Source organism: Typopeltis vanoorti, chromosome 25 (assembly GCF_054136105.1).
Source record: "Typopeltis vanoorti isolate ZY-2024b chromosome 25, IOZ_Tvanoo_1.0, whole genome shotgun sequence".
Taxonomy (NCBI): Eukaryota; Metazoa; Arthropoda; class Arachnida; order Uropygi; family Thelyphonidae; genus Typopeltis; species Typopeltis vanoorti.
In genome coordinates, this window is record NC_143573.1 from 40,901,817 (window position 1) to 40,923,910 (window position 22,094).

Consider the following 22,094-nt stretch of genomic DNA (forward strand, 5'->3'; position numbering starts at 1 on the left):
AGGAGGGAACTAGCAGATATTGTGACAATAACACTAACTTATGACTTGTTTGGACTAGTCCAGTCGGATTTGATCAGTTATTACTTTCAATCTTCTAAAGCACTCTTAATTATGTCTATGATGCATCAATACTTTGATCTTTATTCTGACATTTCTGCTTCCAATACTTGTTTTGCTAATCCTCAACTGATCATGCTATTTTATATTATATCTGCCAATGATGGGTATAAAGTAGAATGCAAAATAGTCTTACTTCCTCTGTAGGGCTCATGGCTATAGGCCACATAATAGAAGTGTAAATAGTACTCTTGAAGACTAATGTCCAGAATGCTGGTCCAATCCTGAAGATGTATCCACTCTTCATAGAAGGCATTTCCAGATCCAACTGTGACTACCTAATGAAGATTTTAAAATGAAAAAGCTGATGTTTTTTTAAGCTGCAAGACTCAAACAGTGGATGATACACAACTGTTTTTCAGAGGAAATATCCCTGAATATGCAACAGCCATTTACATTAAGAACAATATCAATAATTATATTGTCCACCAACCTGACTCCAGTGCTGATGTTTGATGCCTCTTGTAAGGCTGTCTGGATTAACAATCACAAATGTATATAAATCTCCCGGTACCATCATCAGAACAGTATAATCCTGTTCTTTCTCATCATCATCACCCAAGCATCATTATTGTGATTTCAACAGCCATCCCTCTGTATAGAGATACGACGATGCTAATAACCTTAATGGAGACATTTTGATTAAATGAATTGGAAGTGAGACCCTGCAGTTAGTTTTTGATGCTAAAGGAAGCCCAAGTTTCTTTCTACTCATCTCTATGAAAAATGAGAGTACAATCCTGACCTTTGATACACACCACCTCTGATGATCACAGGTAGCTACTTATCAGAAAAAAAACTATTAATGTTTGCTGATTTCATTTAACAGTCTTTCAAAGTGATTATTTCAGATATCCTGAATATTTATCTACATTTTTGATGTCATTTCATTCCTGTTACAGCATTTTTCCTCCATTACTAAGCTTTTTCAATAGCATCCAGAACATTTTGCTTTCTTTCTGACATTTAGCTTCTATATTTTTATTGAAGTTTTCCAGCCAAAAGGCTGTGGGTTCGAATCCCACCGTGGGCACAGATGTTTGCGATTGTCTGTGAAAATACTAGTGGTGGTGGTTGGCGGTAGATACCGTTGGTGTAGATGAAGGTAGTTGTGGTTGGTGGAACCGAAGAGTAGGTACCCTCCCTCGATGAGTCTTTGGACTCCTTGAAGGTGTTATATAATAATATATTTGGTTTAATCCTTTATCCAAGTGTAAGCAAACAAAGTTTGCGCCTGAGGTATTTTCAGGACTGGGGCAACTCGTGGCAAAGGTGGTACAAGTTCTCATCACTTGCCTTAGTATCCCATATGCAAAGCACATCTCCTTGTGTACATGGGTCTGGCTCCCACTGATGAGACCTCAATAAAGGTCAAAACTGGTCTGGGTAGTGATCCCCTTAATGCATAGTATTATATATGTCCTCAAGGAGATGTGCTTTGCATTATGGGATACTAAGGCAAGTGATGAGAACTTATAACCTTTGCCACAAGTTGCCTCAGTCCTGAAAATACTTCAGGAGCAAACTTTGTTTACTTACACTTGGATAAAGGATTAAACCAAATATATAACTGGTAGCATAGCCAAGTGAAAAAACTTCCATTAACTTATCTAACCCATTCCAACTTAATACACTCTAATTACTTTTAGTCTGCAACATGTGGGCAAACTGATAATCATGCCTGCAAGTTGCAGAGGCACATTTGTGTAGAAGTGCAGGCACTTCAAATCGTGAAAACAGTGATGGAATTTTGTAGCTATGTGGATTTAAGTGAATTAATGTGGTGCTTGTAATTTTACAGGTTATAACTAGACAAAAAAGAGCAAACGTTAATATGAGAAATATTACATTAAAGCAGAAAAGAACTGCAAATTCATTTAAACATAAGTGGGTTGAACAAATACAACAGTAATTTGTTAATAAACTGCATGTATATAAGTAGCTGAAGGAGGAACCATTTAGGTTGCTCTTATAGAAATATTTAGCAAGCAATAATATATTGCTAACATCTTTGTGATAGTAGGCTAGTACTTTTGCTATTGTAAGCACAGGCTACTATATAACAGTAAGACTGGAAATGTCTTACTGCTATACAGTAAGTTTTTCATGCACAGATTGGCCAGCAAAAATGAAAGGGAATACTGATCTTAATTCAAGTATGTTTTTGTTTTATTACTATTAATACTAAAATTAAATAATATTGTAATATATGTATAAATATAACATTTTATTCTTAATATATTTTAACAGCATTTTAATCATCAAATTCCTGACTTGTATACACAAAGGGTGTACAGGATATCACGATAGTTACTACATGAAAAACTTACATCGTTACTAACTTCCTATCCACAATTTTCCTCCAAATCAATCTGTTATCTGTCAAGACTCCAACATCACATCTTATATTTCTGTCTTCTAAGGCACTTTTTACTGCATCAATCCACCTATATCTTGGTCTTCCTCTGGGTTTTTATCCTGCCAACCTGACAGAGAACACTTGTTCTGCTGATCTTTTCTCTACCATTCTGTCTAAGTGACCATACCACCTGAGATTAGCTCTGCTGACACATTCCTGGCTGCTAACAATGTTAAGTTCTTTCCTAATATCCTTGTTTTTAATATGATATTGCCATTGATGCCATCTGTTCACGCCTATAATCTTTCTCAAGGCTCTCATATCTGTGGTCTAGTCTTTGGTCAAGCGTTTTATTTCAAACCTAGCTCAGATCCACAATAAAACTGGTTTGAGCACTGTCTTGTATAGAGACAATTTAGTGTTTTGACTAATTTCTCTTTTATTCGATATACATTTATTCAGTTGATTTCCTATCATACCAGCTTTGTTGATTCTGCTATTTCCATATTTAATTCACCATCTTCACTAAAAATCGGGCCTAAGTAGCTGAAATGTTTAATTCGTTCTATAGGTTCTCCATTCATAATGGAGTTGATATTTTCAATGCTTCTGCATATTTTCATTGTCATTTTGTAATGGATTTCACGGTTTGATATGAACACAGATGATTAAGAAAACAACTATTTATTAACTTAAAAGCTAATAATTTCGCTGGTATTATATCCAGCATCTTCAGAGCACACAACACAAAGTTTGTTACAAATGCAAAACAGCCACAATCCGGTGTAACAGTGGGGCTAGTAAAAGTAATTGCAGCATGCAACACAAGAGTAAAGACCTAATATGGCACCCATCTTGGTAAAAAAAAAAAAAAAATTCAAAATTTGAAGTAGTAGTCCAAATTATAGTCTTAGAAAGTTTGAAAAAATGAAATAAAATAAAAGTAATAAATATTAATTTGGTCTTAAGATGACTGTCTCCCAAATCTTTGGTAGATTTATACAGCCATACTTGTTAAGGTTTGGAGTATGTTTTAAGGCTTCTGTTGATTCCAGGAGCTTCTGTGCATTACTTTTGTTTCTTTCCAATTGATCTTGTGTGCAGGGGTATCCAAAGCATGGTCTGCCAGACCCGACTTGCCATAGCGAAAGTGTCGGATATATTTTTTGTGTTCACTGAGGCAGATGTCCACAGTTCTTCCTGTCTGTCCGTAGGAGGCTTGAAGGCAGGAATAGGGCACTTCATAGACTCCTGAATGTGATAAAGGAGTGCATTTGTCCTTAGGTGAACGGATGAGAGTTGCAAATTTTACATAAGGTTTGAATACTGTGTGTAGTTGATGTTTGTTAAGCACCCTAGATATATTTTCAGATGTGCCTTTAATGTACGAGATGGTGATAGTTTTGTTGTAGTCTTCTGTGGTAGATAGATAGGATTTCTGGGTAGCATTTAGTATGTTATCAATTTTATGGGGGATTATAACCGTTTGTTAAGAAGGTGTGTTGTAAGTGAGAAAGTTCAGCAGTGAGAGCAATGTCATTGGAACAGATTGCTCTAGGTCTATGGGTTAGTGTTTTTAAGATACCATACTGTTGAGAAGGTTGATGGTGTGATTGTGTAAGTATCTCCCTGTATGTGTGGTTTTTCTATATACCAAAAATAAGGAACCTTCTGGAAGATGTGTGATCAGTGTGTCCAAGAAGGATAGGCAGTCATTGGCTTCTAGTTTCATTGTAAATTGGATTTTAGGGTGCTGGCTATTTAGATGCACTAAAATGTATTCAATGTGTCTGGGCCATGTGGCCAAATAGCAAACACATCATCAACATAGCATAGCCAGAGACTAGGTTTGAGAGTGGCTGTATTGATAGCTAATTTTTTCAGATGTTTATGTAGAAATTGGCTAAGGGGGTAGAAAGGGGCGAATCCATAGCTGTCCCATCTAATTGTTTGTATATTTTCCCTTTCCAAGTAAAATAACCTGCCTGTACTGTGAATTTAAATAGCTGAAATATATCTGGAGGAAATTGTGAATTTAGTAAGTTAAGTGTTTCAATCAATGGTACATTAGTGAATAATGAGATGATATCAAAACTCACCATTAGGTATGAAAACTATTTAAGGTGTGGTTTTCTAAAATACTTTTTAGGTGGGTAGAATTTTTAACAAAAGAGGAAGAATTGTTTATGTAAGTGGTTAGTTATTTGGCTAACTGTTAGTTTATATGTAGGACTAAATGTTAGTTTATATGTTAGCTAGTTTATATGTAGGACTGTTTATACTATCTACAATAGGATGCAAAGGTATATCTTGTTTGTGTATTTTAGGAGCACCATATATTCTGGGTGTTTTAACTTGCAAGGGTTCGAGTTTTTTTGACAATTTCTTTTGGCCAGGAAGTGACTTTGTTCAATAACTTGAACACCTTATTCTTTTGCGAGTTGGTGGGATCTCGATTTATGATTTGATATGTAAACCGGTCTTGGAGCAGTGTATGCATTTTGCTTTCATATTCTGTTGTATCCATTACTACAGTAGCGTTACCTTTGTCTGATTTTGTTATTGTAATGCGATTATTATTGCATAGTTCTTTTAGAGCTATTATTTCTTTATGTGGGATATTATTTTTGGGAGGCTTAGAATGGATAAGGATATTGGCCACTTCTAACCTAATATTATTGGCTATAGCTAGAGGCAAGTGGTAAATCTCACGTTCAATGGAAGCCATTATTTTGGTTTTAGGCACCATTTTAGTCTTGTGTTGCACGCTGCAATTACTTTTACTAGCCCCACTGTTACACTGGATTGCGATTGTTTTGCATTTGTAACAAACTTTGTGTTGTGTGCTCTGAAGATGCTGAATATAATACCAGTGAAATATTAGCTTTTAATTTAATAAATAGTTATTTTCTTAATCATTTGTGTTCATATTAAACCATGAAATCCATTACAAAAATGTCTGACAAACATATAAGCCTATCCACGCGTATTTCATTGTCTTTGTTTTGCTGATCTTCATACAAAATCTATTACAACAGGACTCTCATATCATATCAACAGTTATTCAATTTAGTCCGGGAATCTTGCAACTTGTACTGGATTAATTTCGAAGTATAACATCGTCTGCATAAAGTAAAGACCTGAGATTAACATCTCCAATTTTGATATCAGGTTTAATACCACTTTCCTTCATAATGCGATTCATATAGATAATGAATAACAGAGGGAATAATGTACATCCTAGTCTGACACCAGATTTAACATTAAACCATCTTCCTGTACTTCATTCAATTCTAACTGCTGACTTACAACTCAAATAAAGACTAAGTATTGCTTGATATAATGCCCCACTGACACAACACAACTATAGAGTTCTGAATAGCTTAACTCTTGGCACCTTATCTCATGCTTTTTGCAGGTCTACAAAACTTAAATATAGATCTTTGTTATATTCCTACGATTTCTCAACTATTTGTCATAAAGTGAAAATCTGATTCTCACAGCCTCTATTTGGCCCGAATCCAGCTTGTTCTTCACCAAGTTTTCTTTCCATAATTCTTGTGAACCGTTTTTCAAGCATACTTGCATAAATCTTACCAGGAGCAGCACTCAGTAGGGAAATACCTCAGTAATTCTTACATTCAGTTTTATTTCCCTTTTTATATATGGGTACTATGAGAGCTCTACTCAGAGCCGGTGCTAGGGGCTTTGCTGCCCACATGCAATGTCTATCTAAATGTCCCTGTAACGTTCCGGGCGTGTGTGGTTCTTTTACGATAATAAAAATTTAAATTATCTGAAATTTCTTAAATAAATTTTGACGGAACATCCACACATTGGTTCGCTAAATTTAACGAACCGAGGGTATTGACTATCCAGGATAATCGTTAAAAACCCAAATATTCAAAAAACTCTCAAAAGTTAAAGCAAATTTTGATAAAGCCACTTCACTTTAATCGTTGAATATAATGATTCAGGGATTATAGCCTTCTCACCCACCTGAATCGCTAACAAAATTAAAATGAATTTTAATTAAAATTAAAATTTATTTGAACAAAAGTTTAAAAAATTCTTGCATTTTACAAGTTACTAAATTCTTAGTAACTTATAAAAATTATTAAAAAATTTTTACAAGTGGAACTATCTTTTAGGAAAATAAAAGAAACTCAAGATAGATGAGAAAATAATTCAGAAATAATTAGAACATTTAATATAAGTATTCAAAAAATAACATCTTTACAGAATAACAGAAAATAAATTAAATTACATAAATATACATGACATTTTTTTAAATTAAAATTTTAGGGTTTTTGATTTCATATTCATAAAATTAGAAATAATGGTCTTAACATTTAATTCTGCACATATATCATTTTCAATAGCTATTAACACCAAACGAAAAAGCCTTTTTTTTGACATACTTGTTCTTAAGTAGGTTTTAATCAATTTCAACTTGGAAAAGGGATGTTTGCTGCTCGCTACACTAACAGGTAAGGTTAATAGTATTCTTAAAGCAATTGAAAAGTCAGGGAAAGAAATTATTGGACACAATAAAATTAAGAATATCGAAAGGGTTTTGAACATTTAAATTATCCTTCCGAAAAATATCCCAGAAAGCACATAACTTGTCATATAGATCTATTGCATTTACGTCTTTATCGTCGCCGTCCTACAAGAGAACCTCTAAATCGTCACAATATTTTCATAAATCTTCGTTATTAATTTGTAGTAATCTAAAAAGAAATTGAAATTATCATAATTTGCCTTTAGTTGTTCAAAACGTTTTATTAATGAACACATTGCAACGTCTAGAAGTGTGTATAAAGCACATTCACTCTAAATTTATCTTCTGGTGATTGTGGCGTTTTGTCATGATGCTCTTAGTCAAATTGTTATGTCTTCTTTTGTTGTCGGACTTCCATACCAGTTTTAAATTCTTGTTCTCCGTCCACCTCTTCACTCAGTTCTTTTGCCGTTTTAGAACTTCTTTAAAATTTATGTCTGATTGATACTCTTGTAAGAATATTTTTAAGTTTTCGATAGATTCTAAAGCAAGTGTAATGTTCATATTTTTGTCTTGAAGCATTTTACCCACAGAGTTTATTCTGTTAAGTACATAATGCCCAGTTATAAGAGAGCAAATAAATTTGTAGTCCTTTATTTTAGCACATAATGTTTGTGCTTCATGCTGAGTCTCTTTATTAAAATTTTCCTTATTTAAAATTTCAAGAAGTGCATCGTAAATTTCTCCTAACTGATATCGTAGAGGGTGGATTGCATTAATTTTACTTTCCCATCGCGTTTCTGATGACTGTTTCAATGTTAATTTTTTTTTTTTTTTTTACGAACTTTAAAAGGATTGCCCAACGTTTGTAAGAGAATGAAAAGAAATTGTATATTTCTTGAATAGTTGCAAAGAAACTAATTGTATCTGCATTCACTTTGGCTGAATCATTAATGATTAAATTTAGAGTATGAGCAGCACATGGCACGTAAAAAGCTCGAGGATTTTTGTTTAAAAGCAAATTTTGGAGCCCATATTTTTTCCCTTTCATATTTGTCCCATTGTCATACCCTTGACCTCGCATGTCTTCAATGGGAATGTTCCATTTTTCCAGTTGTTCCATTACTGTTGCACATAAACCACATCCTGTGGAATCTGATATATCTGCAAAACCTAAAATGTTTTCCCCGATCTTGACAATTCCATTGTCACAGGAAACAAAGCGAATAATAATTTGTTCTGTTTTACTTACAGCAGGTGTGCAGTCTAAAATTATGGAATAATATTTAGATTTTCGAATTGATAATAAAATTGTATCCCTGATTGCATTACTTAAAGTTTCCAATATTTCATTTTGTCTGTCTTTACTCAAATAATGTACTCTATTGTTTCGTTGTAGGATCCTTTCAACATGATTTTCCATATCAGGATCGAACTTTGCAAACAGTTCGACTAATTTAAAAAAATTAGTGTTATTCCTTTCATATAATTTATCAGATGATCCGCGAAAAGCTAAATTTTGGCTACCGAGGAATTTTATAATTTCAATCAAGCATTCTAAAACACTCGTTCAATGTTTCTTTTCCATTGAGTCTGGCAATCAATAGTAGTTTTATTTTTTAAATTTTTATCAACTTCCATCCATTTTGGTTTGCAACAAAAGCAAAAAACATAATTTAAAGTTTCGGAATAAATGAGCCATGTTCTTGGCACGAGCTCACCATTTTCCATTTTTCTATTATAATACGTGTCGCCAAATTTATGACCATATGTATCTCTGGGATATATTACATTTTTCTTTTGAACAGGCCCAATTTCAATTAAAACAACTCATAATTTTGCATCACTATTTCCCCATTCACCTGGATCTTCTAAATTTACAGAGACTAACAATGTGTTAGTTTCGTGGTCAACTACAACTAAATCTTCTCCTAACTGTTTTTCACTTAAATCATGCATCTTGTTATCTTGTTCAAAGTTGCAATAGCACATTCATGAAAACTGGATGATGTGCATGGTTCTTCAACTCTGATTTCTGATGTATCGAGTTGGTTACAATCTGCATCAGAATATTTTAATATTTTAACAAATTTATTAAGAACCCCAGTTTGTTTCTTAACATCTGCTTCTTTCGTAGCATGACGCTTACGATTTTGTACACCGGATAACATTTTTTTAAATTTTTGATTCCATTTCAATTTTATACCCACAAGATATTATTACACAACACAACAACACAGAGACGAAATAATAGTCTGCACTGCGCTACTGTCAGTAGCTTACTGAGGTGTGTACCATATGACTGGCTAATTAGCAACAAATGTTTTGTATGAAAATTCGTTTCTGCACATAAAAACCATTCGCCGTTTCACTTTAGATAGACTGCACTAGACACAACATTCTGTAGGGAAGCATTTAGCCTGCGCTCGCTGCAAAATTGTAAACAGTCAGCTGATCAAAGAGGCGACAGTATACAATTTTTTAAAAATTTTATACAGTGTACCGGCCTTATTTATTTTAATATTGATCATTCTAAGAATTTTTTGTTTTCATGATAAAAAATTATGTTTCTTAAAAATGAACTTATGAACGGTTCCCCGGTGGCTCCGCCGCCGATACGAAGGGGCCACCGCCAACAGGGAACCGTTTATGCACCACATGTGGTGCATAAACGTTTATCTGGTTTATGCATAAATAGTTTATCTGTATGCGGTTTATGCACCGCATGCCCGCTTCTGCCAGCCCTGGCTCTACTCCAATTATCTGGAATTCATCCTCCTGTCCAGGCCTTCTGAACTATGCAGTGCAACTTTTTATACTGCAAGACTTTTATAGCTCCATAATTGAGCATTTCTGGTCAAATATCATCTACTCCTGCTGTCTTTCCACATTTCATATGGAAAGGCAGGCTTTCCACAGGCTTTTGACGGGTTTTTCTACTTCAAGTATGGATATGTATTCCTGCCTGCATGCCTGATGTGTTTTTTTTACCACTGTGCTATCACTGCTTGTTTCATTTAGCAATTTTTTGAAATAATTACTCCATATATCAAGAATATCTTTTTCTCCATTTTCATGTCACCATTATCATTTCTAATTCCTTTTACAGCACTCTTTCCTCCATTTCTATACTTTTTCAACAGCCTCCTGAATATTTTGCTACTTGCTGATATTTATTTTCTATGTTCTTACCAAAGTCTTCCCAAGACTTTTGTTTAGCTTGTTTTACACAGTGTTTAGCTTTCTTACATTTGTCTCTGTATTCTCTCTGTATTATATATGAGCAAAATATAAGAGCAAAAGCTAACTTATTTGCAGGGAACTTTCGATATGCTTTCTTTTCTTACACTGCCTCTTCCCATATCCAGCATGGAATTCCGATTTTTTTTTATCCTTGCAGACAACCTCACCACACACCTCTCTAGCTGAATCAATGTTTTCTTCAGGGCTTGCCACTGAATCTCCAAGGTTTGGTTCCTGTTCTCAGACTCATTTTTTTCTTGAATAATTGTGTATTTTAGTCTACAGTTCACATCTTAGAGCTGCTCAACTTTTATTCATTTTAAAACTTTCTTGCATGTTCTTCTTTTCAGTATGAAATTAAATTTTATCCTGCTCAAGACTAAATGGTGATCACTTTCAATTTCAAATCCTCTGTACTCTAGTGTCCTGCAGCAGTGAGAAAACATCACTATCAACAATAACGTAGTCAATGAAACTTTTCTTATTCCTTGCCTCTTCTCTCCATGTGAATTTGTGCACATTTTTATGTTGGAACATTGTGTTAATAATAAGTAGAAATCCAAAAGGTAACTGTTATTATTATTATCTTTGCTCTTTTTTCCAAATTTTCAGAATTTTAATATAAATATTGATAAAATTTATTTCACCACAAATATTTAGATATTCTGTAGAAAGTTTTTTACCTTGGGTATAATATATGTTAAAGATGCCAAGCTATTTTAAACCTGGTTTTACTCCATTTCCCAACTTAGCAAATAGACAAATAAGTCAAGTTTGTGCCTGCACGTATTGCAAATCTAGGTGACCCACAAAGTAGTGCAAGTCAAGGCAACTCGTGGCAAAGGTGGAATAAGCTCTGATCACTATTCTTAATATTTACCCTTAATGCAAAGCCTATCTCCTTCAGGAGATGTATGATGCAATGCATTAAAGACAAGGGGCCACTATCCAGACCGGTTTTGACCTTTATTGAGGTCTCATCAGTGGGAACCAGGCTTAGAAATACCAAGGTTAAGTAATACAGAGCTTATAAGTATTTTACCAAAACAAGTTACCATAAGGTGCTTTGACCTTATTAAGTAAAAATCTCGGGATGAGAGATAGATGTAAAAAGTTTTTTACCTTGGGTATAATATATGTTAAAGATGCCAAGCTATTTTAAACCTGGTTTTACTCCATTTCCCAAGTAAGCAAATAGACAAATAAATCAAGTTTGCGCTTGCATGTATTGCAAGTCTAGGTAGTGGCCCCTTGCCTTTAATGAATAGCATCGTACATCTCCTGAAGGAGATGGGCTTTGCATTAAAGGTAAATATTAAGAATAGTGATCAGAGCTTATTCCACCTTTACCACGAGTTGCCTTGACTTGCACTACTTTGTGGGTCACCTAGACTTGCAATACATGTGGGTGCAAACTTGACTTATTTGTCTGTTTGCTTACTTGGGAAATGGAGCAAAACCAAGTTTAAAATAGCTTGGCATCTTTAACATTTATATATTCTTTTATGCATGCAAATTAAACAAGTTTAGGCAAAGCAATACACTTGTGTGAACTTTAATATTTCCATATTAAGATACTCATGATAATACAATAAATAAGGCTGTCCAAGTCCAGGAAAAATATAACTTAAAAACCCCATTTTTATATAGAAAAATAATTTTATGTTTATTTCATATCTTTTATTGGTTTGTATGTGATTTAATTGAAAAAAGTTGGAAAATGAATTTTAAATTGATTTAACACTTTCCTAAGATGTAAATCTCCAGCCTACACTGGAAAGGGTTGGTAAGCATAATAATTTTCTTTATATATGATTCTAGCTATTCATAGACACTGTTCTGTTGTTAATATTATTATGCGACACCTCCAGGCAGTCCAAGGACTCATTAAGGGAGGGCACCTACTCTACAACGGTTTCCACCACTCAATCCACCAACTACAACAAACCACAACCACCAATGCCATCTATTGCCCACCACCACTAGTATTTTCACAGACAATCATAACCATCCATGCTCACAGCAGGATTCAAACCCACAGCCTTCTGGCTTGAGAGCGGATGCGCTAACCACTCGACCAACCAGGCCACACTGGCCTGGTTGGCCACGCCATTCGTTTCATTGGGAAAGTTGTATGAAGGGGAGTAATTTATCTTCTCCTCCTAAGTTCACTATAGCAAACAATACACCATGGACTATTTCTCTAGTCGCTAGGGATTTGTGACAGTATATCTGGTCTGGAAACAAAGGAAATTCATTTTAAAATAATGTTAATTATATTTTAGTTAAGATAATTTAGTTTCCAGTTTATTAATTTAGTTAAGATAATTTAAGATAGTTTAGTTTTCAATATGTTAATTATATTTTAAAATAATAATTCACATTTTTCAAATGCTTCCAGACTTTTCAGATACCCTGTATAAGATATTCAGCTGTGTAAAGTATGAGCAACTTTAAGGTAAAAGTTGCTGATACTCTTAAGAAATGCAATCATCTCATCATAACATGTTAGGCAATGAACTGCCATGACCAAGCAACTTTGCTTCAGATATAATAAATTTAGTTTAATCCTTTATCCAAGTGTGAGCAAACAAAGTTTGTGCCTGAAAGTATCTTCAGGACTGGGGTAAGGTAGTACAACTAAAAAGGTGGCACACCAATTGGCGACCTGCTAATGCTTCTGGCTGGTATCTCCACTTGGGCCTGGCTCCCACTGAAGAGACCTCAATAAAGGTCGAAACTAGTCTGGGTAGTGGCCCTTCCCTTAATGCATAACATTAGACATATCCACAGGAGATGTTTTGCATTATGAGAGTTAGGAGTGTTGGTAGCTTTCTCCACCTTTGCAAGGAGTCGCCCTGGTGTTGTACCACCTTACCCCAGTCCTGAAGATACTGTCAGGTGCAAACTTTGTTTGCTCACACTTGGATAAAGGATTAAACTAAATTTATTATATTCTAACCAAGTGAAAAATAAACTTTCAACTTGCTTCAGATAAACTTGATGCCATTATGCACAATGATTAATGTTATATACTTTGGCAGCTGTATGTGTACTCACGTGTGTGTGCTTTGCAAGAAAAGCAAAATATTTCCTAAAGAAACTGCCACCTATGCGAGAATTTTTATATATTTTCAGCTAGCCCATTTTAAATAAGGTACAGTGAGTAGAATACACTGTTTTCGTTATATAAATTTACAGAGTTCAAATTGAATTCCTGAAAAACATGAAATAATGGAGGGAATTTGAGTTTCTAAAGTTTATAATTAGATTGAAATTCAAATCAGTACTATCAGGCTAAAGAATCATTGATAAAAACAAATAAAAATTCACACTCTTTAATCCTAAATCATACTCACTGCTTATATTGACAGGTGTAATTATAAGCAGTGAAAATAATTACAAAGATTAATAGTGCAGTGAGCTTTAATTTGTAACTTGAACTTCATTTCAAATTAATTAAAATTATTTCTAACCTAGTGAATTGTGATAATGAAAATCTGGTATATATCAACAACAATGTAAAAATATACCAACTATATACCTGATAAAGTGAAAAGTACAACATCCATAACAGGGCAAAGTTTGCACAATCTCTCATGCGTCCCCATATCATAGCACCAAATGATATGATGATCCCCATTATAGCTAAAAAATCCATCATAAGAGGAACATCCAAACCAAATATTGGAGAAAGCCATAACAGTGTCGGAATTTCTGCAGCTTTCTTTTGGACAGTAGTTGCATCCGATTCTAAAGAATAAAAAAGTTGAAAGCATTAATAATCTTTATTTTTATTCAATAAAAGATTAACTACTGAAACCAGCAGAACTAATTCCTTGTGAAAGTTATAAACAAATAATATGAAATCTGTATTGCTTTGATTACCATCAAATCTAGAATGAAATTCCATTATGTATATTAGTTTCCATATAAATTATTGCCAATTCTTATGGGGGGTGGGTTAGAATCCTTAATACATCATTTTTTCCCCACATCCAACGTCTGTCATCTAGATTAAAACAAATATATATAAAATATGCATCTCCTATTCATGAAAGGTTTATTTTTAAACTTATGGTATATTTGTACATCTAGAAGTCAGAGAACAAGTTGCAAAAGCTGCAAGATAATCAGGATGCTTGAATTAAACAATATGGAAAAATAAACATCTTAGAGTAGAGACAAAAAACCAGAATTTATAAAGCAGTAATCAGGCTATTATGACATATAATGCAGAAACAAGACCAGATACTAGAAAAAACAAGATAAATGTTAAACACAGGCAAAATGAATATATTAAGAAAAACAGTAAATAAAACTATACTATTATTTAAATTAAGGGGATATTAAATCCCACATTGTTTTAAAACCGAATAAGAAACTCAAAGATTGGAATCAGAGAGTTTCTTGCCGAATATAGCATAGTAGACTATAAAGTATCGGCGACCACTAGCGTGAGCTAATGCAAGTGACCCTAGCACGTAGTGCAATACCGGAGAACTCGCAAAGTCGGTAAAGTTCTGATTACTATTCTTAGGTATTTTCCATAATGTAAAAACACATTTCCTAGGAAATGTATGCTGTTATTACATTATGGTAGGGAGGTCACTACCCAGACTGGTTTCAGCCTTCATCAGTGAGTAGCTAGACCAAATTAATACCAAAATGTATTGGTATTAATTTGGTCTAGCTACTCAAAAAAAAACTAGACTAGATAAAATAAAAAATACGGATAAGAAAAATGTAAAATACAAGCAATAAACAATTGGGTATCAACCTGAAGAATAAAATGGACTGAACATGTGAAAAGAAGAAATGAAGATAGAATAATAAAACAAGTCTGTAGTTGGAAACCAAAGAATAAGAGAAGAACAGGAAGACCTAGAAAAAGACTAAAAGATACTATTAAAGAAGATGAAATCTTGGTTGCAACAGATATTACATCTAATGCATGAAGAAGTATATTTGTATCATGAGTGATATAAATATTTCTTCTCTTTTTATTTCCAATCTGTAGGGTAAATGAGCAGCTGAACCTCATTGGAGGATTTGTTGAATGCCAGAATTCATTTGATGAAACATGTCACATCACAAGAAGGTCCTGACAATAACATACCATTTTATCAGCCCTTTCACTTCTCATAATAAAATGAAACATTCAATAAGTCCTTCAGTGTTATCACCATTAAGTAATCTTATCAAACCCTCAAAATTTAGATTTCTTAAAATTCCACTGCAATTACTTCTTTCTTTCAATTCCATGATTATCATCTAATGAGGACTTCAGATAACTGCAGTTATCACTAATTCATATAATACCAAATCCATCTCATCTAGTAACCATGTAATGTTGCTTCAGTCAACTCACAGCTCTTCCATTCCTCCTAATCAATTTCCTATGTTAAATTCTCCCTAAATGTTTCCAAGCCCATGCTATTATCACTAGTTCATCCATTATAGTAATAAATTTCTATTCTGGAGCAAACTGAATGAATATTCACTAAGCATCACAATGTCTCAAATTTGTCATTACCACTAAACATTTTAAGATTAGGAATATTCTCATGTTGATAAGGATATCCCCACAGTATGCAGCTTCGTTACTCAACAGCCTTAAGTTTACTATTCAAAGTATACTTTAATATTCTTATGCTCAAGCTTAGAGACTGTCACTCATCTTGTTTTAGGAAATTGTTATTAAGAGAGATTTTTATTTTTATTATTTTTTTTATTTATTATTTTTATTATTTATTTAATTCCAGGTAGACAGGGATTCATTGAGGAAGGCCACATACTATACTCACCTGCTATCACATGCTTATTCTTGAATTATTATTTATTTATTTATTCACATAATTGATACACAGTCAAAACAAGATATTATTTAAAAAACAATTTGGCTGGTGATACAGAACAATTCAGATTCTGCCCAAAAATCTAAGAATAGTCTGTCAGGTAGTGTCATAAAATATGGACTGTTCCAAGTAATGCTGTTTTTTGTAGATCATATGGGGGTCACTTTGTTGATGTTTAATTGCTGTAAATAGTTGGATAGCATCTTTGAAATTGCACCAAGTGCACCGATAACTATTTGGATAACTTTAGCGTGTTAAGCCACAGCCTGCCAACTTTGATTGCCAGATCTTGATAATTAGTGATTTTTCCCAGTTCTTTGTTGTTAATGTTGTTATCAATGGGTACTGCAATATCAATAATCTAAACCTGTCGATAATTGGAAGTCTGGTCTATTGGGTTCCAAATGCTGATCAGTTTGTATTCGAAAGTCCCAGAGAATTTTTGCTGTTTCATTTTCCAATACTGTCTTTATTTTATGCTGCCACCAGTTATCAGAAGTAGGAAAGCCATAATTTTTACATACATGCCAATGAATTATTTTGGCCACTTGATCATGGCAGTATTTATAGTCAGTTTGAACTATCTCACTGATTAGATGTTCTACAGTTTCATCTTTCTGATCGCATAATCATAATCTGAATTTGCTGTTATTATTGATGTTCAAAATTTTTGCTTTCATTGCATTAGTTTATAATGCCTATTCTTGAGTGGCTAGAATAAACTCTTCAGTTTCTTTTTTTAATAGATACATGTAGCCATTGCCACGTCTTGTTCATATCAATTTTGTCCTCAGTATCTCTAAGAACTTGACCATGCAAAAGTTTATTTGTTATTATTATCCCAAGATCCCCCATGGAGTCAAAGACTCATCTAGAAGGTCCTTTTGTCATACACACAGCTTATCATACTGCACTTTAATACACTCATATTCTCTACAACACCACACTCTCAGGCAAGGCATTCCAATCATTCACAACTCTGCATGCAAAAAACTTGCTTCTCACGCCCCTGCTCACACCCTCCTTATACAGCTTCTAGGGATGTCCTTTGGTTCTTCCCTGATCTCCCACCGTTAGATGTAAGACCTCTCCAACAATGATCCTATAACAACCCCTTATTAACTTATAGATCTCTATCATATCACCTCTCTTCTAGACTCTGTAAATTGCATTTTCTCATCCTTTCCGCGTATTCAACATTACAGAGATCAGAAACTATTTTCTGATCTCTGTAATCTTAGTAACTTAGTAAGTCATCTCTGTACCCTTTCCAACATCTTTGTCTTTTTGAAAACCAGGTGACCAAATGTATGCACAAAAGTCCATGTGTGGCCTAATCAAAGCTTTATACAATGGAAGAAGAATCTCCTTACTTCTACGAGTCAGTGTCCTCTATATCATTCCCAGAAGTCTTTGGTTTGTCCTCACAATTTTGGCAATGTGTTTTCAGATCCTTATCCACTTTCCATTAGATAAATTTCAGATTCAAATTGGATAAATTTCAGATACTTATCCACTATCACCTCAAGATCTCTTATTTGCTCCACCTCCAACAATATATCCCCACCAAACAAATTCTACATCCCATCTTTGTTTCTCAAATTTTAAAATCTTACATTTTGCAATATTGAACTTACATCCCCATTATTATGCCCATTCACTCAATTTATTCAAGTCTTCCTGTAAGGCCACAACATCTCTACTCTATGGTTTGTCCCAACTTTGCATCATCTGCAAACAACTAAATATCCCCATCCAAATCTTCACTAATATCATTAACATGCAGGTTAAACAGCAATGGTCCTAAAACAGACCCCTGAAGCATACCATTAGTAACTTTCCTCTTCTTGGATATTGCTCCCCCATACACAACTTGCTGATACCTATTAGATAGCCAGTCTCCGATCCAATGCACTAATCTAACATCCAACCCCATCTGCTCTAGTTTGACTATCAACTTATCATGCAGTAATCAATCAAAAGCCTTTGCAAAATCAAAGTATATACTATTACTACTACTGTGTATCCCTCTCCTCTGTACAAGGAAGCCATCATCTTATTGTAATAAGTAAGCAGATTACAAAAACATGACCTCCCCTTCAGCAAATCCATGTTATCCTTCAAATATAATACCGTTGTTGTCAATCCACCTCTGGATCCTAGTTCTCACCAGCTTCTCCAACAACTTAACCACAACACCTGACACACAGATAAGCCTATAATTTGATGCCTGAGTTCTATCACCTTTCTTATGAAGTGGCACAATCTTGCCCTCCTTCCAGTCCTTGGGAATTTGACCCAGGGCAAGACTCATTAAAAATATATGTCAAGGCAGATGGCATTTCCCTGGCACATTCCTTCAGAATATGTGGTGATATATTATCCAGTCCCTCAGCCTTATTAACATCAAGTTTGCTCAATACCACCATACACCTCTTGCTCACTTACAGTCAGTCTCTCCTTCCCATCATTGAGTGCTCTGAATCTGTCCATGTCACATTCAGAAGAATGATATCATACTGCTATATCTTCTACATCAATTGTCCTTATACAATTTTCTCCAATCAATGTCATCTTTACATAATCATTCATTTTTTTGCTGACTACATATTGAAAGAACTCCCTAGGATTCTTTTTGGCTTCATTAGTTAATGCTGCTCATACTTCACTTCTGCTACTCTTACCAACCAAGTTACCCTCCTTGCCTGGTTTTTGCAATCCTCATGGAACTTGTTATTACTACTTCTCTTATGCTGCTTCCATAATACTTTTTTCTCTGAATTTATCTCTTCATTCATCCATTTCACACCTACCTTATTTAACCTTCTGACCCTTGGAATACATTTGTTCACCAACTTGAATGCGAACAGTGAATTCATTCACACTGCTTGCACATGACACCCAATGGCAATCCATTCCAATCACGGACTATTCTATGAGAAAAAAATTTAGCCCCCCCCCTTCTTAGTGGCATTCATTCTCATATTCCAAGGATGCCCTCTTATCCTTTCTCCACCCTCCATAAAATGAAAAATTCCATCAACTGAAATCCTTTCAAAAGTTTGTAAGTCTCAATCATATTAATCCCCCTTTTCTCCTGTTTGCAGTCTACAAATTCTCAATCTGTCTTCATAATCAGTAATCCACAATCCTGATATCGTTTTTAACACTCTTGCACTCTCTCCACTGTATCAGAATCACAATAGAAACAAGATGACCAGACTGCACACAGTAGTCCAAGTGAGGTCTTATCAAGAGGCAAAATGACATCCTTACCTTTATATTTGAAAGTTCGTTTCACCATTACAATTATCTTTTGAGTTGTATTTGTAATTTTTGCTACATGGTCCCTGAACTTCAAGTTGCTATATACTAACACTCCAAGATCCCTACCTAGCTTAATCAGTTTCTTCTAGCATAATCCCACCAATACAATATAATATTGGATATCTAATCACATCAAGGTGCATGACTTTGCATTTAACATTTTCCCAAGTCCATGATTCCAGCCTATTCAAATCATTCTGCAAGTACTGCATATCAAATTATAATGTAGAAGATAGATTTAATTACTTCTAACATTTTGCCAAAGTTAAACTGACATCAAGTAAACAATACCCTGGTATTGATACATGAACATAAACACTATATGATTAAGTGAGATTGAAAAAGAAGGAAATACTGGAAGAACCTACAGTCCTAAATTATGTCATAATGGGATTGAGATCGTTCTTAGCTGTTGGCCATTTTTTTTTGTAGATGAATTTGTTTGCTCCCAGTTGAGAAGCAATTTAGCGTAACCATATTTGTCAGGATTAAGATAGTTTGTGAAGTTAGAGGCTAGTTCAAGGAATAGTCTCATATTTATATTTTCTTCTGAAATAAGGTGGTATCTTTTTTTCAGTGGATCCAGTGGCAGATATCCCACACAGTCTGCTATGGTTGTATGGATGTGGTCTTGGTGCTTTGAGATCCTAATGTTTTGCTGTCTTGTCTGTTTGTAGGAAATGCTGCAGATCCCAGGAAAGGCAGAGGTTGTAATTTGGTCTTTAGGAGAGCAGACAAGGGATAATTTATTCGGTGGTCATAAGATTTATACTATACTTCTTAGGATCCTAGCCACCTTTTCAGAGGACCCACGGATATATGGGAATAGCAATATTTATTGTAACCTATGGCTCAAGAGAAGGGAAGGGAATAGTATAGACATGGGATGTTAATTTATTTTGATGTAGTGGAGGGTTGACCATTAGCTTAAAAAAAATTGCATGTGCAAGTTCCGAAATGCACTGTCAGATCAAACCAATTTTGTCCTATTGACCAGGGTTTCTATAATGCCATATTGTTTGGGTGAAAGAATATGACTTGGATGTATTTGGAAAGAGTATCTAGGAAAGGCAGACTTTCCTAGATAAAAAAAAAAAGCTTTATTTCTCAAGCAAATTGTATCCTTGAATGTTTGCTATTCAGATGGGAAAGAAAGGTATTTAGCGTCCAAACACTATCAAATGGTGAGCAATCTACAAATCATATATGTAAGACATTTTGGCTGGGGAGAAGGCAAGGAAAGAGGAGAACCCATGGTTGTACCCTGTTTGCAGAATTCATCTTTCAAAACAAGATAGCCAATTTTTTTTTTTCTTCTTCTTCTTCTTTTAATGTAGCTCACATCCATGAAAGGCTTATGGTATCATACATGTATCATGGGTGAGCAGATTTTTTTCTTTTTTTAACCCAGCATTAGTAAGGTGAAGTGTCAACAGACCCCAAAGATTTTAAATTGACTATAACTTTATAACAACGCCTGGTAGTCAGTCATGCCTCAGTATAGCTTCACCTCAAGTAACCCGCTACTCGACTGGCTGTTGCATGTCGTCTACGTAAAAAAAAATATTGATTTATTTAGTTCGTTCATTATATAAGCTAGGAAGAGTATATTTTTGTTGAAAAATAAAGATGTTTAATTAGTTAAGTATTTTGGGGTAATAAAAATTTAATTTTGTGGATCTGCATTTTTATTCTGTAAAATTACAGGACACTTAAACAATATGTAACCTAATATTGATTAAAAATATATGGATTTCTATAATACACTACATTATTTGGGTGGGTCTGTGGGACCCCACCTTATCACTTTTGTTACATTTTCCCACCTCACCAGTGCCGGGTTAAACTAATATTATACTTTTTTTGTACTTTTTCATTATTTATTTTACAGTCTGGAAATCCTGCTCTACAGACCAAACATGGAACATTTTTCAATAGAATAGATACTATTAACTTTTTATAATAGGGTGACAAATAAGCTGTTTAAACAGAATGGCTACACGATGATACTGCTGGATACCACATGGAACTCTATTACACAAACTGCAACAAACTGGGATGGATATGAAACTGGTGATATGGATAAAGAAGGATGGCTGATGGGCAGATACCAAAATATAGTATATGGAGGAGCAGAATTCAGGAGAAGGCAGGTAATTAGTGGTGTGCTAGAGGACTATAATTGAACCACTGTTGTTTAATTTGCACATAAATGATATAGGAAATAATTTGAAGGGAGATGGTTGTTTGCTGATGCAAAGTTGGATAAGATTATAGTTAATCAAGGTGGTGTAGAGAGCTTGCAAGATGATTTGAAATGGCTGACAGTATGGGAAAAAAAATAATGGATGTCAATTTAATGTGGAAAAGTGTAAAGTTATTGATTTTGGGATACAAAGATCACACATTAAGGGAACTGTACTCTACGAAATTGATGAAGCCAGGGATTTTGGGGTAGTAGTAGATAAGAGTTTAAGTTTAGAGGGCACATTGCTAGAGGAGCAGCCAGGATAGCTCACAGGATTACTTGGTTATTGAAGAATACACTAACAAGCAGAGATAAGGGAGTTATTCTTCTTTATAAAGCCTTGATACAACTCTATTTGGATTACTGTGTTCAGGTCTGGTCACCTGGGTTTCTTGGGGATGAAGTGGTGGAGAGGATCCAGAGGTGAGTGACCAAGAT

General features: G+C 34.4%; 1 protein-coding gene across 1 annotated transcript in view; it reads right to left on the minus strand.

Annotated features, from left to right (window-relative positions):
- LOC150092681 (lipase maturation factor 2-like) overlaps positions 1-22,094 on the minus strand; it is a 332,985-nt gene that overhangs the window by 250,088 nt on the left and 60,803 nt on the right. The window contains exon 3 of the mRNA XM_090414594.1: positions 13,768-13,976. Coding sequence (XP_090270720.1) covers positions 13,768-13,976 — 209 coding nt within the window. The remainder of the gene's footprint in view (positions 1-13,767; positions 13,977-22,094) is intronic.